We start from the raw sequence: 19,544 nt of genomic DNA, 5'->3' as shown, positions 1-19,544 counted from the left end.
CTGGCTTAATCCTATCCCCCAGTCCATTAACGTTCCAAGACAACAAAGTCAAGTCCCTACCCCCCATCACATACAGAAGCCATCATTCGTCCCCCCGAGAGCACCTCAAAAACACCAATACAGTAAAGGGTTTGCCTTGCGGTAAAAACGAACAACACCCCACCCCAACCCACCCGTCCCAACAGAACTCCCCCCTCCCTGCACCCCTGCATGAGCCCAAACAGCCCCCCCAAAGTGCAGTGTGCCTGTCGCCCCATAGATGAAAACACTAACTAGTCCCCCAGAGGAGGAGGGAAAGCCCCCAAGAGACCCCTTACGACCTCCACGGGAGGGGAACTTACACAATCAGTCAATGATGACAATAGTGTTGTCCAGAGCAAGGCCTACTATTAGTCCCTCAGTCCTGATCCGGCAAGCCCTCCCCACCAACCGCGCCCCCCCCCACCCCCCCGGCCCCGATCCCCGGGCAAAGTATCCAACCAGTCCCCGGCCGCCTCGGGACGATCAAAAAAGTGCGTGCGGCCATCCACCTCTACCCTCAACTTCGCTGGAAAAAGCATCGCATACTTGAGGTTCAGGTCCCGTAGGCGACGTTTGACTCCGAGAAAACTCAGTCTCTGCTTCTGGACCGCCGGAGTAAAATCAGGATAGGAGTTTACGTCCATGTTGTCGAGTCTGACCGGTCCTTGTTGCCTAGAAGTCTGCAGGATAGCGTCTCTGTCCCGAAAGTTGAAGATCCGGGCAATGAGAGGCCTCGGAGGGGCTCCGGTCTTAGGTCTCCCTCCGGGGACCCTGTGGGCACGTTCCACTGCGAAGAGTTTACTCAGCCCCCGGGGCTGGAGACGGGTGAGGATCAGGTCCTCCACAAACAGATCCGCCGCCTCCTCCTCACGTCCCTCCGGCACCCCGACAATGCGAACATTGTTCCTCCGGGCCCGACCCTCGGAATCTTCCAGTCGACGATCCATCAGGGCGCTCGCCTGGCCCAGTCGGCGCACCTCCTTTTGGAGGGCCGCCACGTCCGTTGTGAGGCCCGAGGTGGTGTGGGCCAAAGAGTCGACCCGGTCATTCGTCTTGGACAGATCGGCCCTCACCAGGCCCACATCCACGAGGACCGAGTCAATCTTTTGCGCCAGAGTGTCAAAGCGCTGGTCCACTGAGGCCTTCATCTCGGCGATGGCGCCCATGACGTCCCGGAGGGTCAGATCCGCGGGCAGAGCAGGAGCATCAGTCGGGCCAACAGGGGACCTACGCGGCGCCTCTGGAGATCCCTTCTGGAGGGTGTAGCGGTCCATGCTGTTAGACTGAGGGGCTGCGCCACGGCGGGTCGATTTCACCTTTGCCCGGTCGCCATCTTGTTTCGTGGACATGGCTCCAGTCCCCAAATCGTGCCAATCTCCTTGAAAGGGGCTGACAGACCGGTTCACGGGCTCCGGGGGAGGGCGACCACAGCTCCGAAGGGCGGATCACAGCTGGCGGGCCGGCAGGGCACCCCGATGTAGCCACACCACTGCACGCCGCCTCGCGACCCTACCTCGCTTGGCAGCAAGGAGGGCGCGTAAGCGAAAATGAAAGTGCGGGGTACGCGAATCGCCCAGCCTCGCCCGCCGCTGTTGTTCACTTTGTCTCCGGATCGCCCCACAACTCCAATCCGGGGGGCCGGCGTGGAGAAGGCCGCAAACCTCAATCGATGCTCCCGCCGGTGTCCGAGGTCCGATTTGGAAACGGAAAACGGGTGGCACCTCAGCTCGGTCTCACGAACACAGTCCCCTCGTCTAGGACAGGATATGGTCAGGATTTATGCAGGAGGTCGCGGAGGTCCTCGGGAGCCTCGCACCTACGCGGCCATCTTGGTTGCGCGCTAGGCTCCTCCCCCATCTCCAGGTATGTTGACTCAGTTTTCACTATCTGGGCATGCACATAGCTCAGGAACCAGATCTAACCCGGAGCCTGAACATTTCACTACTTCTACGCAAATCCCAAGATGACCTGGATAGAGGGGCCAAATTACGATTCGGAATCTTGAGCGGAGTAGCCCTGTTCAAGATGATGGTCTTACAGCGCACAATTTATGTGCTCCAGAATATTCCTCTCTTCATTACACAGAACCGGCTGGTCCCATGCCCTGTTGGCCAAAGTGCCTCTGTTTCTATGGTTGAATAAGCCCCCTAGGATACCCTTTGGCAAGTTTGTACAACCCAAAGTTTGATGGAGGGCTCACCATGGCGGATATCCTTCTATATGACTGAGCGGCACAAACACTGGTTGATAATGATTGGCTGCACTGTGTTGAAAGGCCCCCCTCAATTAGGTGGAGATAGCGTTGATTGGCCTGGACAATATATTGGACCTTTTGTATGTTGCGTCCATTCCCAGGGCACTCCTGGAAGTGACCAAGGCATGGTGCTCCTGGCGTGGAGGTCGGTGCTGGGATGGGACCAGCTATGGCTGAAGGATGACACATGAGACATACCTCTGGAGAAGCAGCTCGTTGGACCCGGTGGTGCAACTGAAGGGAATTAATGGCTGTGACCAGATAGGAATATTAAAGGTCAGTAATTTTCAGGAGAGTGCACACATGAAGTCCTACTAAGAGCTCTGGGATGGGGACCCGGACCTGGATCTTGGTGAATCCGGTGCAGTGATTGCTAAGAGAGACCTTGCTAAACACTAGAACTCCACCGGGGCTGTCTCCTTACCCGCCCCTCCCCACCATGCAGGACTGCAAAGTAGGAAAAACCCATAGATATATATTCCTCTGGGCTTGAGGATCCAACCATACGGCCTGAGCCTTACACTCTGGTATCGGGAGGAAAGAGACTTGGGGGGGGGTTCTGTAGGGGGGGGGTGTTATTCGAGAACACACTATGGTTCCCACACACAGCTGTGACGTCAGCCCCTGATGGATGGCTAGGTGGCCCGATATTTGTGGGATTCATATACTGGGGGAGATGTGGGGGCTGGGGGAGTGACACCTGCTTTAAAAGGGTGTGTCTGCTTGCATTTACGTGCTACCCTGTTCCCTCCTGCTTTGTGCACATTGCAGGCTACATATACATCTTTTGGGTGTTTTGTTGTGCATGTGGGAGACACTACCTGTTCGCCCTCTCTGGAAGACTCCACTGTTAATGTTGTTATTATTTCTGTTTATGTTTCTGATTGTATAATCGATTTTGCTTGTGTGTTTGGAATGGAACGGTTGAAACTACAGTTCTGTCATCCAACATAATCCATGCCCTTGCTTTGATTGTATTGAAAACAATAAGACATATTATAAATAGAAAAACAAAAAAATATATATATGTCCTGAGAAACATTTCAAAATTTTGGGAGTGGTGGGCATACTGTGGATGGGGTTAATTATTTTTGGGTGCTAATATGGCAGTATATATATACTACTGAGTGAGGAGTAGATGTTGCTCTTTTGTATTGATTTGCTATGTTCCATGTGCGGTGTCACTACAACTAAAATTAAAAATTGTTATTTAAAAAAAGTGTTTGTTGGAGAAGGGAGCTCGGGTGAGGGGCAAAGATGAAGGTGAGGATGGAGACGCCGTATGTTTGGAGAGAGGTGTTCCACATTTAATGGGCTAATTTGCTGCGGGTTTGTTAAAAATCCATATCCAGAAGAACATGGGTTAGTGCTTCAGAAGGACCTCCAAGTTTGTTTTGAGCTGGAAGAAGTATATAAATGGTATTGGTACTAGGATTCTTCTGGTGACTGAGGCCCTAGTATATTCAGTAATACTTACAGAGGTTCTTCTCTGTTGTTGCGGTCTCAAGCCGAGGCAAAGTGCTTTGCATTTTACTACTTCCTATCTCAATGTTGAGAGCAAAGGTATCTTCTCAAGTAGCTTTATTAGATATGCAGTGTATGCTCTCCTCCGTGAGGGATGCCACACCGCCAACTTTAGTTAGGTGAGAGAGGTCTTGGGTTAGAATGGGTACAGTTTCTAAAAAGATATGTTTGACCTACATGAACAGTTTGATCCTTTATTACACAGCCTTCTGGGGGCATAATGTATGTTGCGTTGGCTGATACCCAAGCAGGTTAACTCTATTTCATGCTTATTTCTAATACTTTTGTTTTTTTTAAAACCTGTATTGAATGGGATTAAAACTTTCTAAACTACTGTTTTTAAATCTTATAAATTAGACACAGCAATATATTCCTTTTAAATTCACTGACATGTAGTACATCTTAAGTTTGAGACTGTAGACTTTGTAAACCCAATCAAGTCTATGAATCCACAATCATATCAATTTTAAACTATCAGACAGTAATGCACCTTCAGTCCAACCACCTACAGTTATGATTAGTAAGAGATACCTGGAGATAAGAGCTATATTGAGGTGAAATGTAAGCTTTTTGGTTTTTGCTTAAACAGAGGGCCAAGTTTACTTTATCCTGCATAAAATAAGTGAATTTCCATCTAAAACCCCTGCTCAAGAAAGTGTGTTTTATGACCTTTAGAGGGGATTTTTACATAGCTAAAATAAGTAGGCAGGGCATACCAAAATAAAGTATTTTTTTCGGTGTTTAGTAATTATTGAGGATGTTTTTACATTTCTATGTTTTCTTAAATACTGTTCTTTTATTACTTTTACATATTTAAATGTTTACTTATTTACATAAAGTTTGCTAATCCATATACAAAAAAATTGATTTTTTAAATATTTATTTAGAAATGTGTGTGCGCTAAACTTTCAAATGTTTGTTATCTTATTTCCGGAAACAGTGAAAAGGTGGATTTGGAACTTCCCACTGTGGAGTATGATTATTTTGAAGCAACAGAACTTGATGTTCCTCAAGAGCCAAAGGTGAAGTTTAAGGAGAAAACAATCACTTCTTTGGGAGATGCTGGAGCCATAGGAAATCCAGTGTTTAAGAAGAGGAAAACTGAAAATGGGAAAAGCCGAAACATCAGACAGAGAATCAGTGATACTTAAGAGAACATTTATTTCTAATTCCTGGTGTGATTTGGACTTGTTTTTTTAAAGACAACCATGGTAAATTCAAGGGAGAAATTACTTGAGAAGTATTTTCGAATTGAAGTGTTATACATTATTATTTTCCTGCTGAAAATAATGGAATTGTGCGAGTGAAATGTTTTTTGCTGATCTTTTAGAAATACATAATTATTTAGTACACATGTTTTAAAGAGCTTTCTGGCAGGAAAAAAAAGCTGTGCAACTGAACTACACTTTCTCACTTTGCAGCGTCTTCATACATAAAAAGATAAGCATGTCAAGGCTCTTCTTTTCACAGCACTTTGTGCTGCCCTGTTCCCTCTGTTGGACCAAAGCGTGTTTTTTCTCATTTAAGTTATTAAAACAAAGAAAGTTGTTGGGGTTGATATTGTCTGGTGCCAGTCTCTCTGTTTCAGATTGTCTCTCTAAATTTAAATAGAAAAATCGGTCTACATTTAGCTTGGTTTACGAATAGTGATTGCAGCTCACAGAGTGCCAGAAAAGAACCATATTCCATATTACAAGTCGTCCTAACACTTGCTATATCCTAAAATGCTCGAGACCCCTTAAATTGACGGTGACCACTTAAATGGTGTAGCACAGTAAATGTTGGGCACACTTACCTTAAGTTGCCGCGGTGAGTATTGCAAGTGTTTGGGAGGAATTGAGTAAATAAGATTTAACACACATTGAAGCTCACTCTGTGCATTTTATTTATTTGAAATTAATTTTAGACCTGTGATGTAGTATGATGACTGAATTGTGGGCTTCAATATACCCATGTAGAGAACTTTTCAGACTGTAAGGACAATAACCCAACACATCATACTTTGAATATTGAACCGTTTCAACCTCCTGTTTTGAGCTGCTTTCCCAAATCTCATCTTTATTTTGTTTATTTTCGAATATTATGAATTTTTTTCGAATGAGCCAATACAATAAAAGCAGGCATGTTAAAGAACTTTTATTACAGAAATCCTATTCTTCTGGTTAGGGAGCTCTTGGGCAGTGTAGTTTAAAATGACATCCTTGGATATGCTAATAACCATAAACAAAGCTAGAAATGTGCTTTTGGTGTTCAAATAAGTTTTATTGGTTGTTTCCATAAACAATAAGAAATATATTCAAATTAAATATATACAAAGCATTCAATAATAAAGAAGAATACACTGATAATATGGATAAGGTGGCACCATGCTATTCTATACATCGCGTTCCAAGATACTGTAATATTTCTTCGATATGATACCGAAATGGCTATATGACCACCCGAAAATAAAACACAATAAAATGCACTAATAAACCATAATACATATAATACCTTAATCTAATAATGGTATGCATCTATTAATATTACACCACAGCGTTGGCCAGGTATGACCCTATCGGAGAAAAATTAGCTAACCTGTGTTCTATGCTGCATACAGCCAAGGTCCTATTTCCCTCTCTAAGATTCATGATTCATGGTGGCTTATGTGATTTGAGGCTGTCCCACATGTGTCTATGGGGGGGTTTCCATGGTGAGTTTTGTAGAGCAATGTTATCAGCCCCCATAAGTTTAGAGACACAGTTTAGCCAACATTTATAGGACACTTTCCTTGTGCCCTTCCAATTACTCAAGACAACCTTAACTGCTGCCGCCAGGATCAGGTCCAGAAGGGCACTGTCCTTATCGTTCAGTGAGTCTACCCTAAGGAAGCCAAATGACAGTGTAGAGGGTACCCTTTTGAAGGAGCATGAGAATAGATTGAAGAGAAAGTTGAATACCCTGTTCCAGAATGGTTCCACACATTTACAAAATAATAACAGATGTGCGAGGTCTCCAGTCTCTTCTTCACAGTTCCAGCAGTTAGGATCTTCGCGTATCTTATGTAAGTGTAGGCGGGCTGGTGTCCAGTAAGCTTTATGTAAGAGCCAGAATTTCGTCTGAGAGTGTGCTGGAGATATTTTATTCCCGGAGACAGAGTTCCAAGTTTTGTTCCAATCAGTATCAGAGATCGGGGAGGAAGAGTGTGAGTCCCAAAAAGAAATAAGATTCTTATTAAGGGCAGATTGTTGTGGCCGGAGTAATTTGTAGATCCAAGAAACCTGATGACCCAATTTATTTATCTTTCGTACATATTGTGGGAGGGATGGAGGTGAGGGCAATAAATTAGCTTTCGAAATCGGAGCCTTCATTTTTAAAAAGTAGTAAAACTCCGAAGAGTCTACATTATATTTAGCCTGTAATTCTTTGAAAGTAAGGGGGTATGCTGTGTCAAATAGTTGTTGTGGGTAGAAAATCCCTCTATCGATCCAGTTCTTGTTATGAAGGGTGTTGGAAACAGCCCCACTCCCACTCCGCAGGGTGGTGGTGGACCTTCCCAACACAATGGGGTAGCTTGCCTCGAGTGGTCAGGAAACAGGCGCAGTGCTAAGCATACAATATACCCATACAATAACCATGCGTGCATCCGTTCCAAAAACGACTCTACACCGTAAAAATTATGAAAATATTCTTTCTTTATCTTTTTCTCTTGGTTGCTAATTGGAAAAATAAATAGGTCAATCACAATATACAAGTTTCAATTAGTGCAGGTCAAATAAATATTGGCTGTTTGATGAAATAAATAGGGGTGATCATAAATAACAGGGCATAAATACAAGTGCAATATATACAGACAATTAAATACTTTGAGGCAATAAATACTGTATCAATAAATATTGTACACCAACAAGTCCTGTGGACCTATAAATATAGTGCAGCAATAAATAGATAAAAATTCAATAAATACAGTATCCCCAATAAATAATTAAAAGTATACAGCACCCCTCATATAATCAGATGACACTTCACTTCTTAAGGGCTGATTTGGCCCAGGCACAGCTTGTAGGGTTGTGGAAGGCTTGAGGGGGGAGGCTACTCCCTGGCTGGGACAAGGCTGAGGCCTAAACTGAGGTAGATCAAAGGGGGGGGAATACCAATGCCCTGGCTTTCCTTCTCCACACAACCTCTCTAGGTTAGTCCCAGTTCACCCCAGGCACAGTCAGGTGGGTTTCAGCACCTCCCTAGCCCCTTAGAGCAGTCTCTCAGGTCTCCACAGGGCCTTAGGCGCCCTCTACTCCACTTACTGCCCTTTTTCTGATGTTCCGACGCCGCTGGAGTCGTGTCGACGCCGTGAGGCGGTTCCGGTTCGGTCTCGGCGGCCTCGGCACAATGTCAGTTCTTTGACGACGCCGGTAGGCGGTTCCGGTCCGATGTCGGCGGCCTCGGTTCGATCTCTACCTCCGATTCGACGACGTCGGGCAGTCTCTTCACGATGTCGACTTCGGGCGGCTCCGGTCCGATGGCGCTCTCGACTCCGATGACGTCGGCCGGCCTGGCCTCGATGTCGATTTCCGGCGACTCCGGGGTGCGATCCTCACCCCCGACCTCCGGTGCTCCTCCTCACAGGTTCCGGGCGACTCCGGAGTGCGATCCTCACTCCCGACCTCCAGTGCTCCTCTACCTCGGTCTCCGACGACTCCGGAGGGCGGACTTCACTCCTCCGATGACGCCGCTCGCTCGACCTCGGTTCACTTCCTCCACGACCTCTGGTATTCCTCTCGACCCCCGTCGGCGCCCTCTCACGACCTCAGGCGGCTCCGGGTACGACGTCTGCTACTTCAGTCAGCGCCGCTTCTCCACCTCGGGCTCCAGGTCTCAGGCTACTCGACGCCGGACTCCAGGGAAACCAGTTCTCAGGTCAGAATCTTGCTGTTTGCTTGGTTCTAAGGCCTGTTCCTGCTGTCCAGGTCCTTAGGATGGTTTTCTTCTGTCTTCTTCCCACACAGGGCTATAGGCTGGGATCCATCAGTAGGGACAAGTATCAAGGGTGGGTTTATGGACCCCACTCCAGGCACAAGTTTCCACCCCTGCTGCTTCACTCCTTCCTCCTTCACTGTTGTGCTCCTCTCTCTTCACCAGTCAGGTGCCAACTGCCAGCTCCAACTGCCTTTCTTATCCTCCCAACATTCTAAACCGCCACCAACGGTCACAAGGTTCTGGAAGCTCCTGGAATGTTCTGGAAGGTGCTGGTAGGTTCCAGTGGATGCTGGTGATGTCACAGGTGGCCACCATTTTGTGCTCCAGGCCCTCAGACAGAAGTTTCAGGGGTAGCTAAAATGGCTCCCTGAATCTGTAGCAACACGAAAAAGTCTGGTGGTTCCCAAAAAGGAAAAATTCAAACAGGGTTTGAGGCAAAAGTGGGACAAAATAAATAATGATGAGGAGGGACCACCCAAAGGGCTGACAGGTCTAACACGCGTCCCCCCCAGCTGAAAGTGGGGAGAGCTACCCAACCCCTTGGGAGTTCTCATCACTAAGGCGGAAATACCTTGAGAGACCGTCTGCATTGGCGTGGTCCACTCCAGGCCGATGTTCCACCTGAAAGTCCATCCCCTGTAGGGAAATAGACCACCTCAACAACTTGGGATTCTCCCCCTTCATTTGCATCAGCCAACGAAGGGGTCTGTGGTCGGTCTGAACTAGGAAGTGCGATCCAAACAGGTATGGTCGCAACTTCTTCAGAGCCCATACCACTGCAAAGGCTTCGCGCTCTATTGCACTCCACTTCTGTTCCCTGGGAAGTAGTCTCCGGGATAGGAAGACCACGGGTTGATCCAGGCCCTCTTCGTTGAGTTGCGATAACACTGCCCCAATGCCATGTTCTGATGCATCTGTCTGGACAATGAACTTCTTGGAAAAGTCTGGGGCCCTTAAGACCGGGGCCTCGCACATGGCTTTCTTCAATTTCTCAAAGGCTTGCTGACAAGCCTCCGTCCAGACTACCCGTCGAGGTTGTTTCTTGGACGTGAGCTCCGTGAGAGGGGCTACGATGGTACCGTACCCCTTCACGAAGCGGCGATAGTATCCCGTGAGGCCCAAAAATGCTCGGACCTCAGTCTGTGTCTTGGGGGGTTCCCAGGCCATGATGGCCTCGATCTTCGCCTGGAGGGGTTGCACCGTTCCCCTACCCACCAAGTGTCCAAGGTACACTACCGACCCCTGCCCGATCTGGCACTTGCTGGCCTTGATCGTCAATCCAGCTTGTCTCAGGGCCTGGAGAACAGCTTGCAGGTGACGCAAGTGATCCTCCCAGCTGTTACTGAAGACGGCTATGTCATCCAGATAAGCAGCAGAGAAACTCTCCATTCCGGTGAGGATCTGGTTTACCAGGCGCTGAAACGTGGCAGGTGCGTTCTTGAGCCCAAAGGGCATCACACAGAACTGGTAGTGGCCATTGGGCGTGGAGAAGGCTGACCTTTCCCTTGCTCCATCAGTCAAAGAGATCTGCCAGTACCCAGAAGTAAGGTCAAAGGTACTTAGATATTGGGCAGCTCCCAGCCGGTCAATCAATTCATCCGCCCTAGGGATCGGATGAGCATCAGTTTTTGTCACTGAATTCAGTCCCCGGTAGTCCACACAGAACCTCAGTTCTGGTTGGGCACCCGGTGGTGCAGCTTTCGGTACTAACACCACCGGACTAGACCAGGGGCTGCTAGAAGGTTCAATCACTCCTAGCTCCAGCATCTTAGTGACTTCACTATGAATGCTGGCCTTCACCTTGTCTGACATCCGGTAGATCTTGGACTTCACAGGTGGGCTGTCTCCTGTGTCCACGTCATGGACGCACAGGTGAGTCCTACCCGGGACAAGGGAGAACAACGAAGAGTACTGCCCCAGGACCTGGCGACAGTCCTCCTGCTGTTCAGGAGTTAGGGATGGGGAGAGAATCACTCCCTCCACCGACCCATCCTTCTCTTGAGACGCAAACAGATCAGGGAGAGGCTCGCTTTCCACGTCCTCTCCTCCGTCAGTCACCATCATCAAGATGACTTCGGGCCTCTCGTGGTGGGGTTTGAGGCGGTTGGCATGCAGCACCCGCAGGGGCTGACGAGGGGTCTTCAGGTCCACCAAGTAGGTAGCCTTACCCTTCTTCTCCAACACCTCAAAGGGTCCTGACCAGCGATCCTGGAGGGCACTAAGCTCTCCGGGTTCGATCACCCACACCTTCTGGCCAGGCTCCAACTCCACCGGGTGAGCGTTGTGGTCATACCACGCCTTCATCACTGCTTGGCTGGCTTCCAAGTTGTCAGAAGCTTGCTTCCACAACTTAGCCATTTGGCTCCGGAAGGCCAGCATGTAGCTCACCACATCCTGGGGGAGCTTTCTGGGAGTTCTTTCCCATCCGTCTCTCACCAGGTTAAGAGGTCCGCGTACAGGGTGCCCATACAGAAGCTCGAAGGGGCTGAAGCCCACTCCCTTCTGTGGCACTTCCCTGTAAGAAAAAAGTAAACAGGGTAGGAGGACGTCCCATTTCCTCCGCAGGCTTTCAGGCAGACTTCTGATCATGCCCTTCAAGGTTTTATTAAACCTCTCCACCAGACCATTGGTCTGGGGGTGGTAAGGAGTTGTGAACCGGTAGGTCACTCCACACTCCTTCCACATCGCCCGCATATACGCTGACATGAAGTTGGTCCCCCTGTCGGACACAACTTCCTTGGGAAAACCCACTCGGGTAAAGATTCCCATCAGGGCCCTAGCCACAACAGGTGCTGTTATGGTCCTCAGAGGTATTGCCTCTGGGTACCGTGTGGCATGATCCACCAGGACCAGGATAAACCTGTGACCAGCTGATGTTGGTGGATCTAACGGACCCACAATGTCGATGCCCACCCTTTCAAAGGGGGTGCTAACGACAGGAAGTGGTTCCAGGGGAGCTTTCAGCTTCACCCCTGTTTTCCCACTGGCTTGGCAAGACACACATGTCCGGCAGTAGGTATCGGACGACACTTTCATCTGAGGCCAATAAAAGTGTGGGACAAGACGGGCGAAGGTCTTGTCTTGCCCCAGGTGTCCTGCCAAGGGGATCTCGTGAGCCAACTCTAAAAGGAAGGCTCGATAACATTGAGGAACTACCAAGGCTCGTGACGATCCATGTAGGGGTGCCTTGGGTTCACTGTAGAGGAGGCCATCCTCCCAGTAAACACTGTAGTTCCCTTCAACGTTCCCTGTTGCCTGGGCTTCGGCCTGTCGCCTCAGCCCCTCAAGGGTAGGGCACTCCCTCTGGCCCTGGCAGAATTCCTCCCTGGACGGGCCTCCCTCCACGTGCCACTCGGCCGGGATGGGTAGGTCCTCCAGGTTGGTAACGTCCCCCTCCGCAGACTCCTGGTCCACCACCTCCGGTGGCCTATCCGTCCTACGGGGTGGAGACGCCGAGGCAGGCTCCTCCTGTCCTCGGTTCTTCCCTTGACTGGCAGCTGGCTGGGCCTTTGTTCCAGGCTCCAGCCGGAATGAACTCCCTCTTCGGGTAGTCACGGACCTTGTGCTAACACAGGCCCAGTCAGGTGTACCCAGCATCTCGGTGTGAGTCCGGTATTCCACCTCCTTCCAAGCGTTGTGCTCCATGTCATTGCCCAGCAGACAATCGACTGGCACGGCAGGGCTTACGGCAACTCGAAGTGAACCTGCAACCCCCCCCCCATTCAAAGGGAACCTCGGCCACTGGATAGTGACCTGTTCTGCCGTCAGCCATCGCGGCTGGGTGGAGTACATCGGGAATTACCTGCTCTGGAGACACCAGCTGGCTACGCACCATAGTCATACTGGCTCCTGTGTCTCTCAGAGCCTCCCCTCTTTGGCCGTTGATGGTGATCCACTGCCCATACTTTGCGGTATTTGCGGGCACCTGGATCTTAGGAACCATCTCCCGTTCTCCCAGGGACACTAAAGTGACACCCGCCCACTCCCTTCCCTTAGTTAAGGGCATCTCCTCCCCGAGCACTACACTAGCTACTCCGGGGGGCTTTCCTCCAGTGGGAGGGGGTGATCGTTTCTGACACTTCGGATCTCCTTTATAGTGTCCAACGCCACCGCACTCGTAGCAATGGACAACCCTTGGCTGCTGACTCTGGCCAGGATTAGGGTTTCTGGGTGGGTTAGCCTTAGAGGTGAATCCTGTTCCCTTCCCTTGGAAGTTATTTTGGGGGCCTTTGGAGAACTCCTTTTTCTTTTCCCCTCCTTCTTTCTTCTGGGGGGCGCCCTGTCCAGCCTTTTGAGTGTCCCCTCCAGTCCCCCTTGTGGACACCCGGGTACTAGCCCAAATGTCCGCCTCCTCAGCAAGCTTCCGGGGGCTGGTCAGCTTGCTATCCACCAGGTGTTGCCGCAGTTCAGGGAAACATTTCTCGAGTAAGTGTTCCTTCAGTACTAGGTCAAACAGCTCCTCGTAGTTCCTTACTTCACTGCCCTGAATCCAACCTTCCAGTGCCTTCTTTGCATAGTCCAGGAAGTCCACCCAATTCTGTGTGCCCAGCTTGTGACTACCCCTGAACTTCTGTCTGTACTTTTCAGGTGTTAGTCCAAACTTTCTGATGAGCGCCAGCTTCATGGCGGGGTAGTGGGTCTGCTCATCCTCTTCGAGGGCCAATAAAGCATCCCTACCAGCTGGAGGCATGTACTTATACAATCCCCCTCCCCAGTACTTCACTGGAACCCCATGGGCCCTCAACGAGACCTCATAGGCTGCTAGCCACTTGGCGATGTCGTCACCCGCCCCATAGCTAGCTACTATGTCCTTTGGCAGGTAAGGTTTGGATTCCCTGGTGACCTCTTGGTTTTGGCTGCCACCATTAGGAACAGTTGGTGCCCCAATTCTTAGGATCTGAAGCTCTATCTCTTTCAGTCTTATCTCATGAGCCATCCTCTCTTTCTCCGTCTCATGAGCCAACCTCTGTTCCTCTTTCTCCTTCTCCAGCTTTGCTAAATCCCATGTGAGCTGTCTTTTCTCTCTCCGATCTGCTAACTCCACGCTGGACAAGCCCCCGCTAGAGACAGTGCTGCCCTTCCTAGAAAGTGTCCTGGGCCCTGCTGACAGGTTCCCCACCTCAGGTTGGTACATCTCAGCCCCCTCGGGGTTAGGCTCTCCATCCCTGTCTTCCTCCTCAGCCTTGCTTTCTCGGCGTGCCTCCCCCCAAGCCCTTAAGCTGGTTTGGAGTGCACCCTTCTTTGCTCCTGGGGGACAGTACACCCCCTCCCGCTGGCAAAACTCCCTGAGTTGGGCCACAGTGTACGTTTCTAAATCTTCCAGTACAAACTCCATCTTGCCCACTCAGGTTAGAGGACAGGTTTTGTGCAGTAACAATGCAGGGGGGTACCTTTAGTAATACCTCCTCCCACCACCAGAGTAAATTTGGAAAAAACAAAAACCCACAATTTGGAAGGCCGCTGTGAGAAAACTCCCGGTGTAGGCCTATGGACTACCCACAGTTATTGTTGAGTATATGTAGGCACAGCTCTATCCCACCGCTGCCACCAATTTATGTTGGAAACAGCCCCACTCCCACTCCGCAGGGTGGTGGTGGACCTTCCCAACACAATGGGGTAGCTTGGCTCGAGTGGTCAGGAAACAGGCGCAGTGCTAAGCATACAATATACCCATACAATAACCATGCGTGCATCCGTTCCAAAAACGACTCTACAGTCAGGTGGGTTTCAGCACCTCCCTAGCCCCTTAGAGCAGTCTCTCAGGTCTCCACAGGGCCTTAGGCGCCCTCTACTCCACTTACTGCCCTTTTTCTGATGTTCCGACGCCGCTGGAGTCGTGTCGACGCCGTGAGGCGGTTCCGGTTCGGTCTCGGCGGCCTCGGCACAATGTCAGTTCTTTGACGACGCCGGTAGGCGTTCCGGTCCGATGTCGGCGGCCTCGGTTCGATCTCTACCTCCGATTCGACGACGTCGGGCAGTCTCTTCACGATGTCGACTTCGGGCGGCTCCGGTCCGATGGCGCTCTCGACTCCGATGACGTCGGCCGGCCTGGCCTCGATGTCGACTTCCGGCGACTCCGGGGTGCGATCCTCACCCCCGACCTCCGGTGCTCCTCCTCACAGGTTCCGGGCGACTCCGGAGTGCGATCCTCACTCCCGACCTCCGGTGCTCCTCTACCTCGGTCTCCGACGACTCCGGAGGGCGGACTTCACTCCTCCGATGACGCCGCTCGCTCGACCTCGGTTCACTTCCTCCACGACCTCTGGTATTCCTCTCGACCCCCGTCGGCGCCCTCTCACGACCTCAGGCGGCTCCGGGTACGACGTCTGCTACTTCAGTCAGCGCCGCTTCTCCACCTCGGGCTCCAGGTCTCAGGCTACTCGACGCCGGACTCCAGGGAAACCAGTTCTCAGGTCAGAATCTTGCTGTTTGCTTGGTTCTAAGGCCTGTTCCTGCTGTCCAGGTCCTTAGGATGGTTTTCTTCTGTCTTCTTCCCACACAGGGCTATAGGCTGGGATCCATCAGTAGGGACAAGTATCAAGGGTGGGTTTATGGACCCCACTCCAGGCACAAGTTTCCACCCCTGCTGCTTCACTCCTTCCTCCTTCACTGTTGTGCTCCTCTCTCTTCACCAGTCAGGTGCCAACTGCCAGCTCCAACTGCCAACTGCCTTTCTTATCCTCCCAACATTCTAAACCGCCTCCAACGGTCACAAGGTTCTGGAAGCTCCTGGAATGTTCTGGAAGGTGCTGGTAGGTTCCAGTGGATGCTGGTGATGTCACAGTGGATGCTGGTGATGTCACAGGTGGCCACCATTTTGTGCTCCAGGCCCTCAGACAGAAGTTTCAGGGGTAGCTAAAATGGCTCCCTGAATCTGTAGCAACACGAAAAAGTCTGGTGGTTCCCAAAAAGGAAAAATTCAAACAGGGTTTGAGGCAAAAGTGGGACAAAATAAATAATGATGAGGAGGGACCACCCAAAGGGCTGACAGGTCTAACAAAGGGTTTTCCCATTATATAAGATTTTATGATTGTCCCACAGTGATTCAAGATTAGATCGTCTTATACCGATGTCTAATTTTTTGTCTAATTTCAATAGGGCAGATGTTGTATGCTGAAATATGGATTTTGAGCATTCGACATTCGAGACGTTGGATGTAAGAAGGGTTGCTGGAGCAAGATTGTTAATCAAGGATTTCTAGCCAGGCAGGTGCTTACTCCGCTGGTGGCACCAGCCAGTACGAACTCTGTTTAGCTAAAAATGCCGTTTGGTATAACTTGAAATCTGCTAAATTAACACCTCCGAGAGATTTGTCTAATCTAAGTTTTTTCAGCCCAATTCTGACCTTTTTCCCTTGCCATAAAAATTTGGATATGAGGACGTCTACCTTCTGATGAAAATCCTCGAACAGTAAAAGAGGGAGCATTGTGATTAGGTAATTCACCAAGGGTGTGATCATCATTTTAATGGTTTCGATTAGACCCAACCACGTGATAAATCTTGGGGACCATGCATCTCGAAGGTCTTTAATTTTCCTCAGGGTTATAGATTCATTCTGTTTGAGAGATTCTATGATGTTGCCACAAAATTCCATCCCTACATATTTGATAAAACCTGATTGCCATGCAAGGCCCGAATCTCCTTGGAACAGTAAATATTCAGGGCTTGACTTCGGATTTAACTTTGTTTAATTTATATCCCGAGTGAGATGAAGAAACTTCTATGGAGCACATTAAGGCCTTAATAGAAGACTTCGTGTCCTCCGTGACAATGAGAATGTCGTCCGCATAGGCGGCTAGTTTCACCTGAGTGTCCTTGAAACTTGCACCTTTTATTTCATTATTACTTTTAATATCCTGAATTAGTGGCTCAAGGGCTAAGAGAAAGAGGGAGGGGGAAAGAGGGCAACCCTGCCAAGTACCTTGCTCAAGTGTGAAGGCGTCTGAGAGTGCTCCGTTTATTGCTATTCAGGCGATCGGTGAAGAATACATGGCCATAACCATGTTGACGAATGGGATACCGAGATTAAAGGACAACATGCATTGTTTCACGAATGCCAATGATAATTTGTCAAACGCTTTTTCTGCTTCCAGGGTGATGGCTAGTGAGGGAACAGGCTTATTCTTAACTTGTTCTAATATGTGGCATAATAAGTGTGTGTTGTTATTAGACATTCGGTTTTTAAAGAATCCTACTTGTGAGTTACTAATTAGCTTCGGGAGCACTCCATTCAGTCTTAAGGCAAGAATTTTTGCATAGATTTTAAAGTCCTGACATTGGCCTATAATTTTTAGGTAACAGGGGGTCCTTCCCATCTTTAGGGATGACGATTATGTTGGCTTCTTTCATTGAATTGGAAGTACGACCCTCCGTGGCTATGGTATTGAAAACCTTTAGTAATATTGGCTGTAAAGACCCTCCAAATGCCTTATAAAAAGAGGCTGAAAAGCCGTCTGGACCCGGTGCCTTATTGCTTTTCAGAGATTTGATGGAGTTAACTAGTTCCAATTCCGAAATGGGTTTTCCTAGCGCTGCACTCTGTGTTCGAAAGGCTTGGCAAATTTAGTGATTTTAAATAATTTTGGTGCAATCTTCCAGTTGTACTGATTGTTTGCTTTTATATAGATCCTCATAGAATGATTTGAAGGCATGTAGGATCTCTCCTAGTTTGGTTTGGATAATACTATTGGAGTCTTTTATGGAAGAGATGGTAAACTCTCTGCTTATGCTTAAGATAAGAGGCTAATAGTTTACCCGCTCTATTGCCCTCGCAGAATTTGAGAGCCTAAAATTTGTTGGTCCATACTCCCGTCCGCTTACTCACGATCTTATTGTATTCATATTTTTTCTTCAGTAATTGGTTAAGAATATCAACACCATCTAATGTGTTGGCATGTGAAGTTTCCAAGGATTTAATTTCCTTCTCTAATATCTCTAGTTCCGAGTTTAGTTTTTTATTGATTTTTCTTTAATTCCAATGATTACCCCTCTGATGGTAGCTTTATGCGCATCCCATGTGCTTTTGATTTGAAAATAGTGAAACAGGAAAATGGAAAGACAATGGATGAAACACATTTCCAGAACAGGAGGAAACAAGTGTGTTGAGGCCTGCATATTAGTAAATGTAATCTGGGAATAGAAATGGATTAAGTGTTTCTAGGTGCTTCGAGGAAATAGAGAATCCCATTTATTGAGCTGAAAAATTGGAAATACCTCCTGGGTACCCCACAACTAGTAATCTTGAATCAACAGCTAATGCATTATCCTCTTGATATATTTGAGGCTTCCTTCCTATAGGCCAATTAGAACCACAAAGCTTTTTCGACCTGGTGGACCTCTAAAGCTGTTTTGACTCTGCTGATTAACTCACTAGTCCAATTCCAGAGTTTCATGAATGTGGGGCATCTACTCAAAAGCAGTAGATGTCCCATCTGCCAACCTTGTGATTCCCCTTCTCTGTTTAGATTCAAGGAAAATACCATGTGTCTGACGGCAGAGCCTCTGCTGGCTCTGCCAGCTGAAACCTTTGGCCAATGGCTCGTCAGCCACTGAGCCATTGATCAGTGTATAAAAGAACTTCTACTCTATTGAGGTCAGTTGTTCCATAATACATTTTATGGGTTCCCTGCCACATCAAGCCTGGTTGCCCCAAACAGGGCCCACACTCGGCAGAAAAGCTCCCAGCTTGTCATGCATATTTCTTTTTTCTATACAAGCTTCCACTGTCTGCTTTTGAAGAGTAAACAGCTTTGCTGAGCAGGCACATTAAACATCGCACCCGCTTAGCAAAGATGCAGTGATTCTACTGAAGGCACGTGGATCTCCTCCTGCCTGTCGAAGATCTCGAAGTATGGCAGGTAGTCTTTGGTAGGTCAACGTAGGCTATTTGTCCGCTCCCCCAGGTGGACCAGCAATCCAGCCAACAATACACTAAGTGAGGCAAAAGTTTTAGAAACGTATGTCTGTCTTTATACCACACTAATTCAGTAATTGATGATCAAATGCAAGTCCTAATGAGGCTGCCACAATGCCATGATACTACCCACAAAACTCAGCACCAAAGCTACAAATTCCATCTGGTACACTTTTCTTTATTTTCTTTTTACTTCAATGGACTTGACAGTCTGTGATCCCTCCCTTCAAGGAGAGACTTGCCTACTGTTCTTTCCTGCCGGGTTATGAGGTTTATAGTATTCTAGATCAGGGTGCAGGCCTTTTTGCCAGCACACACCTGACAGGGAGGCTGCCTTACTAACATGGATGGTAGGTTTACGTATGGGGCAGTTTTCCTGGTGAGCTGTCATTTGTCCATGGACATTCGAGTGTGCATGTCATTTTGTTAATTACTTCATTTCCGGTTACTAGATTTGGTTGATACAGACGTACTCCTCATTCGTTCAGATGAAAACGTGGTGGGGGGGGGGGGGAGGAAGGGGGGGGGGGGGGCAGGGGACAGGAAGATCGCCCCCTCTTCAACCACTGGTCACATTTTCTCAAGCGCCGTCCGCCTTTACCCTTTCCGGGCCCACTGTTTTCCTTTCTCGTAGCGGATATACTGTGCCCAACCCCCCTTTGTGAGTCCAATGTCTTCCATGTGAGAGCACGTATATCACTCACTGCCACTCCCAGACTCCCCTCCCGTTGTCTGTTCCCTCTCTGGATTTTCTCAGTTCGCCAGCACTTCTTTCCAAAGGTCTGCTATCGGTTGTTTCCGGATACCCCTTCCTTCCTCCCAGCTCAGGGCTCTGCCCTCCGCTCCTGCCCAATCAGTAACCTCTCTGTTCCAGCT

The 19,544-nt window shown here is 48.9% G+C and overlaps 1 protein-coding gene across 3 annotated transcripts in view; it reads left to right on the top strand.

Annotated features, from left to right (window-relative positions):
* Positions 1–5,357, top strand: part of WBP4 (WW domain binding protein 4) — a 304,942-nt gene extending 299,585 nt beyond the window's left edge. For all 3 annotated transcript variants that reach the window (XM_085621969.1, XM_085621967.1, XM_085621968.1), the window contains exon 10: positions 4,740–5,357. In XM_085621969.1, the coding sequence (XP_085478095.1) occupies positions 4,740–4,950 (211 nt within the window). In that variant the 3' untranslated portion in view covers positions 4,951–5,357. The remainder of the gene's footprint in view (positions 1–4,739) is intronic.
* The last annotated feature ends 14,187 nt before the right edge of the window (positions 5,358–19,544 follow it).

This window comes from Triturus cristatus, chromosome 8, assembly GCF_964204655.1.
Source record: "Triturus cristatus chromosome 8, aTriCri1.1, whole genome shotgun sequence".
NCBI lineage: Eukaryota > Metazoa > Chordata > Amphibia > Caudata > Salamandridae > Triturus > Triturus cristatus.
The sequence above is the reverse complement of the archived record's forward strand: the minus strand, read 5'-3'. Positions and strand labels throughout refer to the sequence as shown.